The 15439-nt window shown below is 47.6% G+C and overlaps 1 protein-coding gene across 2 annotated transcripts in view; it reads left to right on the top strand.

Moving 5' to 3' along the window:
• Positions 1-3309: 3309 nt before the first annotated feature.
• Positions 3310-15439, top strand: part of LOC129118038 (uncharacterized) — a 61141-nt gene continuing 49011 nt past the window's right edge. For both annotated transcript variants that reach the window (XM_054629194.2, XM_054629193.2), the window contains exon 1: positions 3310-3951. In XM_054629194.2, the coding sequence (XP_054485169.2) occupies positions 3847-3951 (105 nt within the window). In that variant the 5' untranslated portion in view covers positions 3310-3846. The remainder of the gene's footprint in view (positions 3952-15439) is intronic.

Below are 15439 nucleotides of genomic sequence, written 5' to 3'. Positions count from 1 at the left end.
GGAGATCCCCAGCAGATGGCACTTGAAGCTTTTCCCTGGCTGGCTTTTCCCTCCAGCCTCGCGATGTTCAGACCCGTGTGTGCACCGATGCAGCATGAGCCTGTTACGGCACATCGTGTGGAAAGAGGAGACCAAAAAGCGGTTCACTGTGCAACACGGGGCGAGCAAATCCCCAGGTGACTTCAAAGGGTGAAAAAAGCATCTCTTTCCTTTTGAGAAGGCTTGGCCAGGCCTGCCTAATGAGGCTTTCTGCACCCACACACATTCCTGTTCTTGCACCTGGCGGTGTCAGTGGTACACCTTGGGCAGGATAAACTGCAGAAGGCATTAGCTTGTCCTCTGAGCACAACAGGAAACACAGCCCAGAGGGAATCTGTGCATTAAACTAATCCTCACTGCATTGTCTTCACCCCTACTGCCTGTCTCCTCATTGCACTGTTTGGTCAGGATTCCCACAGAGGAATGTCTCCAGGGGAATGTAAGATGAGGCACAGCAGACATCCAGTGATGTCTTCCCCATGGCAGCAGTGGGCAGGAACACGTGGAAGTGAACCAGCACCCTGCCTCAACTCACAGTCCCCTGCCCTCTCCCTGTCACTGCAGTGCCATGTGTTCCTGCAGGGAAAACTTGCCACTTGCCTCCTTTCTGCTCCTGGTCTGGCCAGGAGGAACTTAAAGAGCTCTCCAAGAAATGCTGGAGCAGGCATGTGGGTCTACCCTCAGTGTTGTGTGATACATTTTTCATGCTTTTATCATGTGACCAGAGGAAACCTGGACTAGGTTTGAGATTTGAGATTTGGTTTGAACCCAGTAGGCAGATCAAAACTCCAGGGATGAGATGCCCACAGGAACCAAGAACAGAGCAGAGTGATCACATGGGATGCTTGGGAACAGAAACCACTGAATTTTGCATAGCTCCAGCAGTGTGATCTAGTAACAGGCTAGATTACAGTCTGGGCACATACAGCTAGGGGCCAGGGGGTACCACTTCTATTCTTGGTTCTTCCACAGCTTTTCTCAGTGACCTTCAGAAAGTCAAGTAACCTTCTCTGACTTGGGTTTTTCTTTGGGAATAACACTATGAATTATCCCTGGAAAATGTTTTGCTATCCTCAGATAGAAGTTACTTGGTAGTATTCTGCAACCTGTATGTGGAGGAGCAATGTCTCCAGCCCTCTCAGGAAGTTTTCTTTCCACTATGTGATGCAGCAGTGTGACTTGTCATCTACTGGGAACCCATTCAGCACATTGAGCCTCATCCTCAGGGCACAGATCACCTAAGGGTTGCAGCAGTAGGTTGTAGCTCTGCTTTCTGTGAGGGTTTCTTTTCCTCTGGGGGCCTGCTAAATTGCTTGTTTCTGTCTGCAGCAGTGTGTCACTGTGCCTCACTCAGAGGAGATGCTGGATGCCGTGGATTGATGATTCTGGTCATATGAAATACAAAGCAAGAAAGAAACAGCTGCTCTGCAGGTATTTGCTGAAACACGTATAGGTAAAGGTTGCAGAAGCAGCATTTGTAGAATTAGTTCATCTCAAATTGCAAGTGCCCCAAAAAAGAACTTGTTCATCATCACCTGATTTTGCTGCTTGCCCTGAAAGGCCTGGCCCTGCAGCAGGTTAGGATGCCTAGCACAATCCCTTCCCAGGCTGGGCTCCCCACTGCTGTCCTGTGGTGTAGTGGGGTGGGGTGAGCTCAGGTAGAGCCTGTGATGTTACAGTTGGGATGGCAGCTTCTGCTTTTCCCTGTTTCAGGAAGCTTTTTCAGCTTCATCTCTTCTGAAACAAACAACTGGGCCCTGGCATGTGCCTGCCCCCATGCTTGATCTCTGAATGGGAAAGCAATCATACACAGTAGTTTAAGCTGACTGTGGTTTATGGGTTATATCTTACAGACCATTACAAGGACAGCCACTGTCTCCAGAGTTGAAATAAGGAATGAATAAAGGCTTGGGCAATTTCGCTTTATATGGAAAAAAAAAAAGGAAAGAATTATTAGAGAGTCTCAGTTGTTGGGCTTTAGAATATATATTGGTTATGTCCCAGGAATAATTCTTATCTAGCAAAACATAATATTGCATATCTCTATGGAGGATTTCTGGTTTCAGTTAGCATTTTACTCCCTCCTGCTGGATGCAGGATGCCAGACTAGCAATCTGCTCATGTGCACTATTCCCTGGGTTTTTTTAATTCATACAATAAAAAAAGCAGAAGTACCTATAGCAATATGTGGTGGCTTAGAGTCATAAGGTTGGATTGTGATTTCAATTTGGTGTGAACTTGGGTAAAAATAGGTGAAAACAAGTCCACGGTGTGAATGCAGGATGCACTGATCAAGTATGGTTGAGACAGTTTCCTACTGCAGACATCTTCTAAGAAGGCACTATCTGAAAAGCAAAAATTTTGCTTTGTGGCTCAGACTCTCTGCTTGTTGTACTCCTTCAAGAAAAAATACTTTGCTTAGTGGAGCTGAACCGAGGCCCTTTCCCCCGCAGCAAAGATGTGCTCTCTCTTTTCCACAGTCAGCACTTTAGGAGCGCTCTTATCTTGTTACAGGCCTGCTGGCTGAGAACTGGGAACCCACAGTTAACCAGCCCGTGCTCCTCTGGAATTTGTACACAAGCAGAGACCTCTGCAATGCTTCCTGGCCTGTCCCAGGAGGAAGGTTGGGACAAAAGGCTCTGCTGGCCCCCAGGGACCGGTAATGGGCAACAGGGACCTTTCACCCAGACACGGGGAGTTCATCGCTGGCACGGAGCTGGCAGTGGGTGAAAGCCCTTTGCTGTTACTGCTGCCAAACGTGTCGGCGGCTTCCTGTGGGTTCAAAGGGCCCGGGAGCCTATCAGTCAGCCTCTGATAACTTTCCTGACTGTTTTGCCAGGGAGCTGCTGGTGGACTGCCTATGGAAACGGGGCACCTTGCTTGTGCCCGAGGATGGCTGGTGCAGCAGGAGCTGGTGCCGGCCTGGCCCCGCGCCTGCGTTTCTGTGGGGAAAGACTGTGGCGACTTCACTGCTGCTGCAGGCGCCGTGCGAGTTCCCGGGGTGGCTCAAGGGACTCGAGACAGGACCCTCGAGCCCTCCCTATGGATCTGTGCTCTGGATCGGAGGGCAGGACAGACAGGTCACGGCATCCCTTTGTGGGATCCCTGGACTGACCGGGCTGCAAGCAAGGATGCGGTAGCGCAGAGTCAGCGACCAGTTCCTCATATCCCGAGCAGCTCGGGGGACTCAAGGAACGCCGGCGGCCGGGAAGGGCCGGTGACCCTTTAAGCGGAGTCCCCGCCCCGTGCCGCCCCGTCCCGCCCCGTCCCGCCCCGTCGGGCCAATGTGCGCCGCGGCTGCCGCGCCGCTCGGTACGAGTTTCCCGTGGCGGCGGTGCCGGAGGGAGCCCGGGGTGGCGGCGGCCCGCGGCAGCAGCGGGGCGCGATGCCCGATACCCGCCCGGGGCTGACCGGGCGGCAGCGCTGCCGTGAGCGGAGCCCGGCGCCTCGCCCAGGGAGCTCTGCCGTCCCGCAGTGAGCGCTCTGCGCCGAGTGTCTCTCGTCCCCTGCAGCACGCTGCCAGCTGGTACCTCCCTCCTTTCTGAAGCGTAACTGAGGAGGGGGTGGAAGGCAGAGGAAGTTTGGTGCTCAGTTTTTTTTCTGTAGGCTTTGGAGCGGGATTCCCTTTGCGTGGCAGCGCGGAGGGCTGCAGGACAGGAGGGGAAGGGGCGCAGCCGGGAGCCGGGGCTGTGCGGAGCCGTGCCCCGCCGCCGCCGCCGTGTACCTGCGGCGCTGGATGCGAGCTCCGCGCAGCTCCGCCGAGCGTAGCGGCAGCGGCGCGGCAGATGCAGATGCGTGCGTGTGTGTATGCTTAACCCTTTCTTGGCTCCTCGGATTTGTACCATGCTGAAGATCCTCACCAAAAAGCTCAGGAACCAGAGTTTGAATGAAATTCAACCTTTCCAGCTAAAGGTAAGGAAAGCCAGTTTTGTCTCGGTTGTTTTTTGTCCCCTTCAGGTAACTACTAAGAGGGCCTTGAGAAGCTGGAAACTTGCAGTGTTTATTATGCTGGGTCAGTTTCCTCTCAGCCAGTGTGCTCAGGAGGAACTGGCCTAGGCTGTATTCCTGTTACTTAAAGTCCCGTTCCTATGCACTCAGAGTTACCCTGCACAATTCGGATAATACAGAAAGGTGTATGGAGACAGATGTATCTGTCTGTTCTTTAGAATATTTTCCTTTTGATGGGATTCACATTTAACTGTGTAGGCATTTGCCTAGATACCTTTGTACATGGGCAATCCGTAGCCTCTCAGCCCTTTCCAGGCTAGAATCCCACTGTGCTAGGTACTGTACAGACATGATTTACCTAAAATGCCTTTCAGCTCGTTATTTGCATTTCTCCTTCTTCTGGTCCTCAAGGCCAGAATCTGAGCTGAAGTTTGCAGGCTGGATCATTGCTTTGACCCAGCTTTCCAGATTCTTCTTACATCCGTTTTTAATGTTTAAAATAAAACTGAGGACCACAGATTCAGGATGAGAACTGTCTAAGCCCTTCCTGCCAAATATAAAGAGGAATTTTTGAGCCATTTACCGCAGGATAAAAATGGAGCCATGACGAATGCGAAAAAAATACCAAATCCTGATTTGGCAAAATTGTTGTGAACCAAGGGATATCCCCTGAAATCAGCAGAGTTGCTCTGGATTGGCACCAATGCTGTGGGAAGTGCAGCACCTGGCCCCAAATAAAAGAAGGGATCTGGGAAAAGTAGCAGCCCTCGTTGCCTGAGTTGGGGGCTGGGGATCCGTATACCAGACTCTAGTGGAGTCTTTTGTATGTGTTACACAGAGGCTCATTGCCGTGTGGCTGCACTTCTGCGCAGTCACTCTGGACAGGCTGATGGCAACTTTGATGAAACATCAGCACTGTTTCTAACAAAGTTTGCTGTACTTCTTCCTCCGGGGATTGCACATTTTGTGGCTCTCAGGGGAGGCAGGGTTAGGTTTTATTGTTGGAAGTAAAGTAAGGGCAATGCTTTAGGTTGTACTGGATCAATTCAGCGCAGAGTATTTGCAGAGGCAGTGAGGGTTTTTTTAACACTGTGTTTCTGGGCCTTACAGCTGCAATCTCTTCCTTTAGCTTTATTGTTTGTCTCTTGGAGCCTCAGGTTGTGAAACCGTGAGAATCTTTGGAAGGAGCTCTCAGAGGTGGATACAGCCTTCAGGATGCTTGGAGGCATGCAGGAAAATGTGCATGAGTGGGCATCTGCAGCCATTTTGTTCATGTTAGTGCCAAGGTTTTGTGCTGCAGACAGGTGGTCTGCATTTTTGCAGGCTCAGTAGAGACAGTTCAGCTTGCACTGTGCCTTGCTTGCAAGGCTGTTGCATAGCTCATCAGAGCTGTCTCTGCAGCCTGCAGTGGGGCGTGCTACAATGACTGGTACACATGTGTATGGGCAGAAAGCCAGACGTGCAAACTCTGTCTTTAAATCTGTTTTGTGGGCCTTTGGGGACCGTGTGCAGCTGCCTGGTCTTGGTTGAGCCTTGCAGCAGCATACTAATTGCTTAATGGAGTGTGCAGTGCTCTGTCTTAGGTGTTGGACCAGAGCTCCTTGCAGGTATGAACCCTGGATAGGTGTCACAGGGGTGAGCAGTGTGGAAGCTTCTGGTGGCTGTGCTGTGCATGGACCCTGTGTCAAGGCCAAATGTCCTGTACCATTTTGCTCTACTGCCCTCATGATGTGGGGCTGCCAGGCACTGACCAGACTCAGCCTTCTTGGCCTTGGTCTGTGTCTGTGCAGGTCTGTACATATTCTGGCTTGTATGGTAAATGCATTATTTAAAAGGTCCAGTGTGCTGTCATTGAAACCTACTGAAAAGTTAGGTGAGAGCACAGACCCAGGTCTGTAGGTTGGATAGAGTAAGAATTAATCTACATTGACCACCCAAACCAAGTGCTTTCTGAGCTTTAATAACAGTGTGCTTAGCTGCTCATCTCCTTCATTGCCCACTCACTTTAGCACTTTATGACTTTTTTGGGAAGTTCCCAAATTGAAGGAAAAGCAAGCTGCTGGTGTGCTTCTAGATTACAACTGTACTGAAATTAGCCCAAGTCCCAGGAGCCTTCCTTGGGTAAATTGTCAACTCATTTTTACAAGCGTGGAAGACTTGACCAATCTTGGATTGGCATCCAAGCTTTGGAAATCTTTTCAGGAAGAAATTTCTGCCCACTATAAAGGTTTTATTTTTGTATGGTGTGTCTTCAGTTGGTTTAGTGTAGCTGTAATAGGGCCTCCTAGTTTTCCCCTGCTTGGAGAAGCTGAGGGGATACCATGGCCTTCTGTAAGTGAAACCGAAAAATAAGCAATCTCTGGGTGTTGATGTAATGGACTTCTCTTTTTCCATTCTAAAGCTGGCCTTTAGGCAGTTGGCAGCTAGGGCTCCTCAGAGGATTTTGACTCGAGATGTGCTGGTGTCTCTCAGAAAGTGTCTCTCCATTTCCCTTTCACCAGAAGTCACCATGGTGGGAAGGGAGGGACTGACTGACACTTCACCTGATGTTGGGTTAGCCTGCTCAGCCAGCAGTTTCTGATAAGGGTGGCTGGGCTGTCAAGTGTGATAGTTAGGGTTCAAATTTGAGTGCCTTGCCTTGGAAGACAGCTGACTTTGCTTCACAGAATTCCAGAATAGGTAAGGTTGGAAGGGATCATCTGTTCCAGGCACCCTGCTCAAGCAGGGTAATGCTAGAGCATGGGGCACAGGATTGTGTCCAGGGAGCTCTTGAATAACTCCAGTGAAGAAGACTCCACAACCTCTCTGGACCTGGTCGCCCATACAGTAAATAAGTTCTTCCTTATGTTTCGGTGGAACTTCTGTGCATCCATCTGCTCCTGCCTATTGCCACTTGTCCTATTGCTCAGCACTTCTGAGAGCCTGGTTCCATCTTCTTGACACCCCCTCTTTAGCTGTTTATATACATTGGTGAGATTCTCTGTGTTGCCTCTGAAACTGAGCAGGCCCAGCTCCCTCAGCCTTCCCTGTAAGAGAGATGTTCCAGTCCCTTAATCATCTTTGTTACCCTCCACTGGACCCACTCAGGAGATCTACGTCTCTCTTGTACTGAGGAGCCCAGAACTGGACACAGCACTCCAGATGTGCCTCACCAGGGCTGAGTAGAGGGGCAGGATCACCTTGACCTGCTGGCAGTGCTCTTCCTAAAGCACCCCAGGACACGCTGCTGGCTCATGGATGGCTTGTTGTCCACAGGGACCCTCAGGTCCTTCTCCACAGAGCTCCTTTCCAGCACCTGAGCCTGTGCTGTTCCATGTGGTTATTTTTCCCCAGGTGCAGGACTCTGCACTTAGCTTTGTTGAATTTCAGAAGATTCCTCTGTGCCCATCTCTCCAACCTGTCCTTATGAAGGGCTGCACAGCCCTCTGGGGTATCAGCCACTCCTCCCAAATTTGTGACATCAGTGAACTTGATGTGGAGGCATCTGCCCCTTCATCCAAGTCATTGATGAATGAGTTAAACAATATTGGGCCTAGTATTGAACCTTGGGGGACACCACTAATGACAGGCCTTCATCCAGACTGTCTGCCACTGATTATGACCATCAGCCAGTTCTCAATCCACCTCCCTGTCCACTCATCCAGTCCATGCTTCGTGAGTTTGCCTATGAGGATGTTGTGAGAGACAGTGTTGAAAGTCTTGCTGAAGTCAATGCAGACAATATCCACTGCTGTCCCTTTGTCCAGCCAGGCAGTTGTTTCATTTTAGAAGGCAATTGGGTGTGTCAGGCATGACATTGGTAAATTCATGCTGACTACTCCTTGTCATCCATGTGGATAGACATGGCCTCCAGAATGAGGTATTCCATCACATTTCTAGGGATTGAGGCAGACTGGCTGGTAGTTGCCTGACTCCTAATTCTTGCCTTTTTTGAAGACTGGGATAACATTTGGTTTTTTCCAGTTCTCCGCCGCCTCTCTCTGATTGCCATGACCTTCCAAAGATGATCCTGAATGCCCTAGCCATGGTATTTGTCAGCTTTCTCAACATTTGTGGAAGCATCTCATCAGAGCCTGTGGAGTTGTGCATGTCAAGTTTTCTGAGGTGTCTTTCCATTGGATATTTGTGCCCCTTTGGTAGGGGCAGCATGTCCACTCCTGAGCTCATAGCACAGCCTGTTAGCTTAAGAGCTTCAGCTCTTCAACCTTCAGCTGCTGTGACTCAATCCAGGAAAGGAGAGGGCATTGCCTGGTGCCTTGGTCTTTGGTCTACCACTTATTTCAATGATCTGGTGTTATTGGCTAGATATTAGGCCAGATTCAGGAACCTTTTGGGCTGCTTTTGAGCCAGAAGTAGGTCTGACTTCAAAGGTTAGGGATCATCTTTGATAACTGCTGGCAACTAAGTGTTTCCAGAGCACTTGAGACAGAAGGAAAAAAGTGGGATCAGGGGAGTGTCCCATATGGTAGTGGAATGCTTCAAAACCAGGAAAGTGAGAGGGGCCTGTAACTCAATGCCTGATTTTAATTTTTTTTTTTTTTTGTTGGTTGTCCAGTATTACAGTCTAGTATAATTTTTTATTATTTTCTTTCCTAGTTTTAGACTTGTAGCTTTGAGAAGCACTTCTTGAACTATTAAGTCATGCTGATCAAGGAGCTTTTAAAATGCATATCTTGGGCTTGCATGTGGGTTTGTGATGGAGTACTGATATTGAGCCCTTAGAAGTGTTCTCAGACCAACTCCATGAGCTTTCTGTAAATCAAATGTCTTATTCATCCCCACAATTTGGGGTAGGGGTTTCTCACACAAATATGTTTCTTCCAAGTTTCTCTTTAACTCTTGGGGCCTTGCTATTTATGTAGTGGCTCAAGTGTGGGTGTCTGTTTTCTGAGCTTTACTTGCAAGCAAGCTCCTTCGGGCAGGGAGCATCTGGCTGGAACAAGTCTGTGCATTGCCAGTCAAACTAAGCCCTTAATTAGTGGCCCTAGGTGTTATCAGAATGAAACAGTTGGATTGTGGTGTGTTAAAAAATTAACTGGCTGGAACATGCAGCTAAAGAAGACTGAGCACTTTAAAGGTGGCAATTTCATTCCAGCTTGCTGTTGACACAAACAACTTTGGAGGTGATACAACTGATGTTCTAATCAACAAAAGCTGTTTAATTACTTATGTACTTGGCATATTCACTTTGGTCTTGGGCAGAGATAATACAGACATGTTTGTCACTTCCTTAATGTTGATCAGTGATACAAAGTCAAATGTGAGTGTTCTGGTGACAGAGAACTGCATCTCTCTTCTACATAACTTTAGCCTTTTACCTGCCTAAAGGGAATTGTGTGCTAGGTGCTAGCAAAGCCACTGTGTCAGTTCTCTTCATGTACTCTTGCGGCTTAGACACGAGCATACACAGCACTGGGGGCCAGAAAATCATCTCAGTTATTTTCTATTGGCATCTGCACCTGGAATCAGCTGTAAGACTCTGGTCTGGCTGGCCAGCCCCAACAGGCAACTGGGAATCATCTTCATCCTCCCTGTGTGAAGGGGATTCAGCTGGCTGTGCAAAGTGAACCTCAAGGCTGCAGGCAGTGACTCCCTCAGTCAGTGTCCCTGTGGTAGCTTGTTACTCTGGAGCTGGGAGCATTATTTTTTTTCTCCTTAGACCAAAAAAAAAAAAGAGTGGAATGACATTATTATTGATGCACAGTGAGTATGCTGTCAAAGATCTGCTCAAGTGCTCAGGCTTACTTTGAATGAGGACAGACTGATTTCAGCCTTCCTTTGGGCTGACTGCTTGTCGTGTGTCACAGGTCTTCAGCTTGGCACAGGAAAAATTTAGCTTTGTCTGCTGTGGTGTATGCAGGTTTTCTCTCCTTTGTGGGTTTTTCAGCAGATGCCACAGGTTCATTCCTCTAGAGCTGGAGGGCTCTGTTTTACATTGAAAGTTTGCTTTTCTTCCTGTTACACCAGCTGGCTACGTTAGGTGCTTCTGGTTTGTCATTATCACAGGAAAGACACAAACGTGTGAATCTGAGTGTGCAAGTACAATTTTGACTTTTGGAGTACCTATGAATGTGCCTGAAGTTAGGCTTGTGATAATTTGGACTGAAAATATGTATGTTAGTGGTTAGATACTCTGCTAAGTAAGCTAAGTGCTGTGATAGATACTTAGCTAAGGCAAAGAGTAGAACAGGCAATCCCAGCCACTTTAAGCCTTAGGTTTTTGAGACTTCTGCCTGAGGCATTGTAAAATAATGGGTTTGCGATTCTTTCTACTTGGCTTTGAAGATCTGGATCTTTAAGGGTTGTCATCTTTTCTGTGCAGGCATTCAGCACTTATAATCTCCTGTAATGACTTAATTCCAAAGAGTGATACTTCAGACAAATTGCAGATCCTGCATGTACAGCATGATGGGGCATTCATGGAAATTGAGGTAGTTTGTTGAGACATTCTCTCAGCTGCCTTTATGATGGATAGGAAACTATGGAGTAGCTTAAAAAAGTCCACCTCCCAAAGGCACAAAGAAATTTCATTACTTTTCCTTGTATTTCCCAATTTTTGGTTTTTATTTGAATGAAAAACTAGATTCTGAAAAGTCAGTGCTATGTATTTGGGGATTTCAGTGAAAACTGATTGTTTTTCTTTGCTGCATAGTGCAGTTCTTAATTTCCTGCTGTCATGCATTGTCCTACAAGTTCCAAATTTGTTGCACTGTTTGGGTTGTTAAATGTCTTCTTGAGCACGTAAAGAGCTCATATTTGAGGTGAAAACAGAAAGCAAAACCAGGTCATTATTTATTTTAATTATGTGGCTTTCACAAAAAAGTGGGTTCACTTTTTTTTTTTCATAGTAAAAAGCAAGGCTTGCATCTGCTTAGGAGAGTTTTGCGGAGTGGTGGGTGGGCAGGGCACCACTCTGCTGTAATGTGTCAGCCTGGCCAGCTTCCCTGGCTGTTCCTGGAGCATGCCTGGGGTCACAACAGTGTTGTTGGGCTCCCTCAGAATGGGAACCAAGGGCTGTATTCCCTTTTCAGCGGGAAATAACACTCCCACACACATTGTAGGCAGCGCCAACCCCTCCCACCCCCGTGCCTTTATCTGTAGCCCCTGTTCTCCTGTTGAGAGGGATTCAGGTTGCCGGGTGATCCAGCTCTTCCTAGCAACCGGCGTGGCAGGTATGTGTGTGCAGGGCTGTGTGCTGCCGCTGGAGCTGCTGGACGTGGCCCTGGGCAGCGCCTGCCTGTCCCCTTGTCCCCCTGCCACCGGTGAGCAGCAGCCAGGCCGCTAAGCTGTTTGTGAATAGGCACCAGCACCACCCACAAGTGCTCAGCGGGAACACCCAGGCGAGGATTTAGAGAAAAGCCAATTAGTTGTGACCTTTATGTGCACTGAAAGCATTCCCTGTGCAGCGAACTCTGCTGTGACCCAGGCCTGGGAGTTGATGTAAGGGACATATGGCCCAGTGTGACCTGTGCAGAGCTGTCTCCATGCCAGTCTGGGCACAGGGCTGCCCAAGCTGTGGGGATGCAGCAAGCAGGTGAAGCATGGCTCAAATAAGGTTTCTTCTGTTTTGGCATGGTCACGCCTTGTGGGTGGACAATGTCTCTAGGCATTTCTTCCCTCTCTTGCTATGTTCTTGCTCTTTGTTCCCATTATAACCTCCTCTCTGCCATGGACTGGTCTGTTTGGACACAGACCTGGCATCCGTATGTACCTCAGTCTGTATGTCACACTGAATGGTTCAGTTCCTGTAGGACAGGCATTTTTAGGCTGGGGCATCTCAGGAGCTGGCTGAGGCAGAGGGAGCAGATCTTACATGATGATGAGGGTTTTTTAGTTTGTTTGTTTTTGTCTGTTTTGTTTTGTTGTTGTTTTAATCTCCTTTATAATCACTGCAGCACACCAAGTGCTCAGCCAGGTGAACTTTTGCTGTTGTCCCGTTGAGCAGCTCTAGCAGAATTGGAATGGCACAACAGAGTACACTTGTGAAGAACTCACATGTTCTCTGGACCATCCTTGATGGCTTCATGGAAGGTGAAATACCATGGATGCATATGGAAACTTCCTGTTGGACTTGTATGTAAGAAACTATCTTGCTTGGTAGATTTGCACCGAAGCTGCTACATTGCAGCATGTGCAGTAATCCAAATCCTGGTTCTTTCTAGTTATTCTATGTTAGCACAAAAGAATGTCATCTAAGGGTGGCAGGGGCTAAAAGCCCAAAGAAGATTGTGTGAGTGCTTCCCAAAGCAGCTGGTGTGGACCAGCCCCTTGTTTCTTTGTTTCCAGCCCTCTCCTCCCCCAGCACTCTTCTCCAGGCAGCTCATCATCCAGGCTCAGCCTGCTGCAGAGAACTCCAGCTTGCCCAGGCCTGAGCTGTGGTGCTGGGAGCAGGTAAATGTCTGTGCTCCACTGGCATGCGCCCTTTGGATGAATGCTGTGAGCCAGGAGATGCAGTGAAACCTGGGGAGGTGTCCCTAAGGCATAGGGATAGCTGGTAGGCTGTGGGTTGCCTCCCTCAAACAACATGAATGGGTTGGTTGGTCCTTGTGCCCAGCAAACACACCTGAGGAAAGGCCTCTGCTGCTTTGCCTGGATTCACCTCCCCATCCTAGCTCCAGCATCAGGCCACGTGAGATGTTAGTGTTTTGTTAGTCATGTCTCCTGTTTCATGGATAGGTTCACCTGCAGTTTGTTGCCTGACTTCAAGCAGATGGTCCTTATCTAAATTTAGATTTATGAAAGGATGGGAGATGCCTGGTATTTGTGAGATGTCCAAATACCTCAATATTCATAAATGTCCACAATGAGAATAGGCAGGCCTTAGTTTCTGATATACCTAGGTATCAAACTATTCCTTGGTAGCTGATTAATTGATTTTTCTGGGCTACAAACCTGGTTTTGAGCCAGGATTTCAAGGAGATCAGGCAATTTGAGTTGCTGATAGCACAAAGATTCTACCCCTTCACATCTATTTTATTCAGCAATCTGTCTCATCTTACTCCTTCCTAACAGGGTCACATTGTTTCCATGATGCATGCTGGTTTTTATTTAATTCATGTCCTTACTTCTTGGCATAACACAATCTGCCAAGCTCTATATGGACATAAGATGAGAATAAAATTTCCTTTGGTTGAATGGGGAATTTCCCATCTTAAGGAAAGGTGCCAGACAGGCAGCTAAGTTCTCCAGTTTGCTAAGAGTGTGTCTGGATATAAGCTGGAAAAATATAAAATAATCCTTCCATATCCTGTCACCCAGTTATTACACACAAAGCCAAGTGGTTATTCCAGACAGTTGTCTGCAGCCAGACTATTCTTGTGCATGTGGTTTTTTTTTTTATATATAGTTTTTCTTTATTCCTATGAGTTGGTTATTCCAAGGAAATAACTATGGCAAGAGGCTAATTAAGAAGAAAGAACAGAAGTATTTGGTGTAAAGCATATAAACTGAAATAATTTAGAGGCTTGAAAAATCAGCAGCTTCCATGTATAGATTGTTTTGTTCTGAGAGACCCCTTTTTGTTCTGGCTTGGACAGAGCCAATCACTTTTGGGAAACCCCTCAATGGTGTTTTGGAGAGGGCTGCAGTGCATGCAGCTTTTCCCATGTTGCCCGTGAGCTGATATGTGGGGATGCTAATTTGGTATGTGGTGCTTAGACACTGTCTCAGTAGCATTCTGTGGTGGGGTGAGTTGGACCTGGCAGAACACTGTCACACTTTGTGCATCCCCCTTACCTTGTGACATTGCAAGTAATTGCATGGTGCTCTGTGTCCTGCTTCCATGAATGGGATTTAGGAGCATCCATCCCATGTTAGACCTACAGCTTCCCCCAGTAGCCTATCCTCCTGCATTAGTAACCCAGTAAGTTTTTTCTGCCTAATCCTGTTCATTTTACACCACCAAATCTGTGTAGGGGTATTTACATGCAGAACGTCCTGTGGTAGAGTATTTCACACCTTAACTATGCACTGCCAAATGATCACTTGTTATTTGTTTGGGACCTACCTCATATCATTTAATTTTGTGCCTTCCTTGCTGTATATTGGAGAAGAGAGTGAATATTCAAATTCTGTCTTCTTTTCTAGGTCATCCCTCCATGTGTGGGATGATTTGACAACCCATTTGTCAGATTTTCCCAACTAGGAACCACTTGGAATTACAAAATATTTACCAGGAAAGGATCTGGTGCAGTGAGAGACATTACAAGTTATGACATGTTCCTAACTCTTACTTTGAAAGTGCCTGACCAGATGGATCAAAGACCTGGTCTGAAAGGATTAACCTACTGGTTTACTCTCTGATAAAACACAAGAATTTTGGTGTAAATCCACAGAGATGAAACAGCTCTCATCTGCTTGCACTCAGAGGGGTTAATGTGAGATTTTAAGGGGAGGAGAAGCCTGAAATGTCTCATGTGCTCCAAATGTATTTTCCAGCCTGACTGTAAGGCATTGTTCCTTGTGTTTGCAAATGTGGCTAATGTAGTTCTTTATGGCTGAGCAGAGGTGAGTATCGAGTGAGGTCTCCCAACACAAGCAGCTTCTCCTCAGCTAAGGAAGTATCTCAGGGCAAAGGCACTTACCCTCTGAGTCTTTTGAGTAGGGAATGGAAAAGCTGTTACCAGATGTGTTGTTTATGCCAGCTGCTGTCAGCCGTGCTTCCCTGGTTGAGGGGACTCATGGAATGCTGGGGAGCTGCTGTAAACTGCCTGAGAAGCTGGCCTGTGCAAAGAAACCTTTCCCCATCACAGCAGTAGTAACTGAGCTAGGCTGCTAGGGTGGTGTATCACTCGGGAGGGCTGCGTTTAAATCCCTGTGGCCAAGGCAGGAATGGTTGGCACTGGTGTGAGCACCCAGCTCCCATCCTCCCTCCCTGAGTAAATGCATTACAGATAAGATCAGCTATTAGAGGTGCCTCTCAGTTCTAGGTGTCCCTTGTACTGTCTTCCTCTTATGTCTGAGAGGGTTTTAAGCCTCTGATAAATAGTGTTGCTTTTAATCTGACTTTTTGGAGCTGAGGTTTAGCAGCAAATGGGCTGTAAATTACAAATGGAGCTAAGTCACTGTATCTTAGTGCGACGTGGATGAGGCCCTGTATAGAAGGTCTTTAATCCTTCGGGTCCTTTTTGTCTTCCTGGATTGCTGTGCTTTGTGGTGTCAACACTGCTGAGTAACACTGCTCCTGCCGGGTGTGAGACAGGGATTGCCAGGGCTCCAAGCTGAGAGCTGTCAGGGGAGTGGACCTCCTTTGCAAAGGGATCTCTTTCCATCACAACTGTGTTGCTGCCTCTTTCTGATATGTTTCTTTGTTAGTTCTCATCTGAGCTATGTTGTCTCCTCTCACAGGATGAAAAAACTAACAGGTGAATACCACCCTCATGAGAATCCTTGAAATTTGTGTAGGAATTAGCCATAGCTCTCTTTATTGCAGCAGCAAAGCTACAAGTAGAGT

The sequence above is a fragment of the Agelaius phoeniceus genome, chromosome 3, assembly GCF_051311805.1.
Source record: "Agelaius phoeniceus isolate bAgePho1 chromosome 3, bAgePho1.hap1, whole genome shotgun sequence".
Classification (NCBI taxonomy): Eukaryota; Metazoa; Chordata; class Aves; order Passeriformes; family Icteridae; genus Agelaius; species Agelaius phoeniceus.
This window is presented reverse-complemented; position numbering and strand designations above follow the sequence as displayed.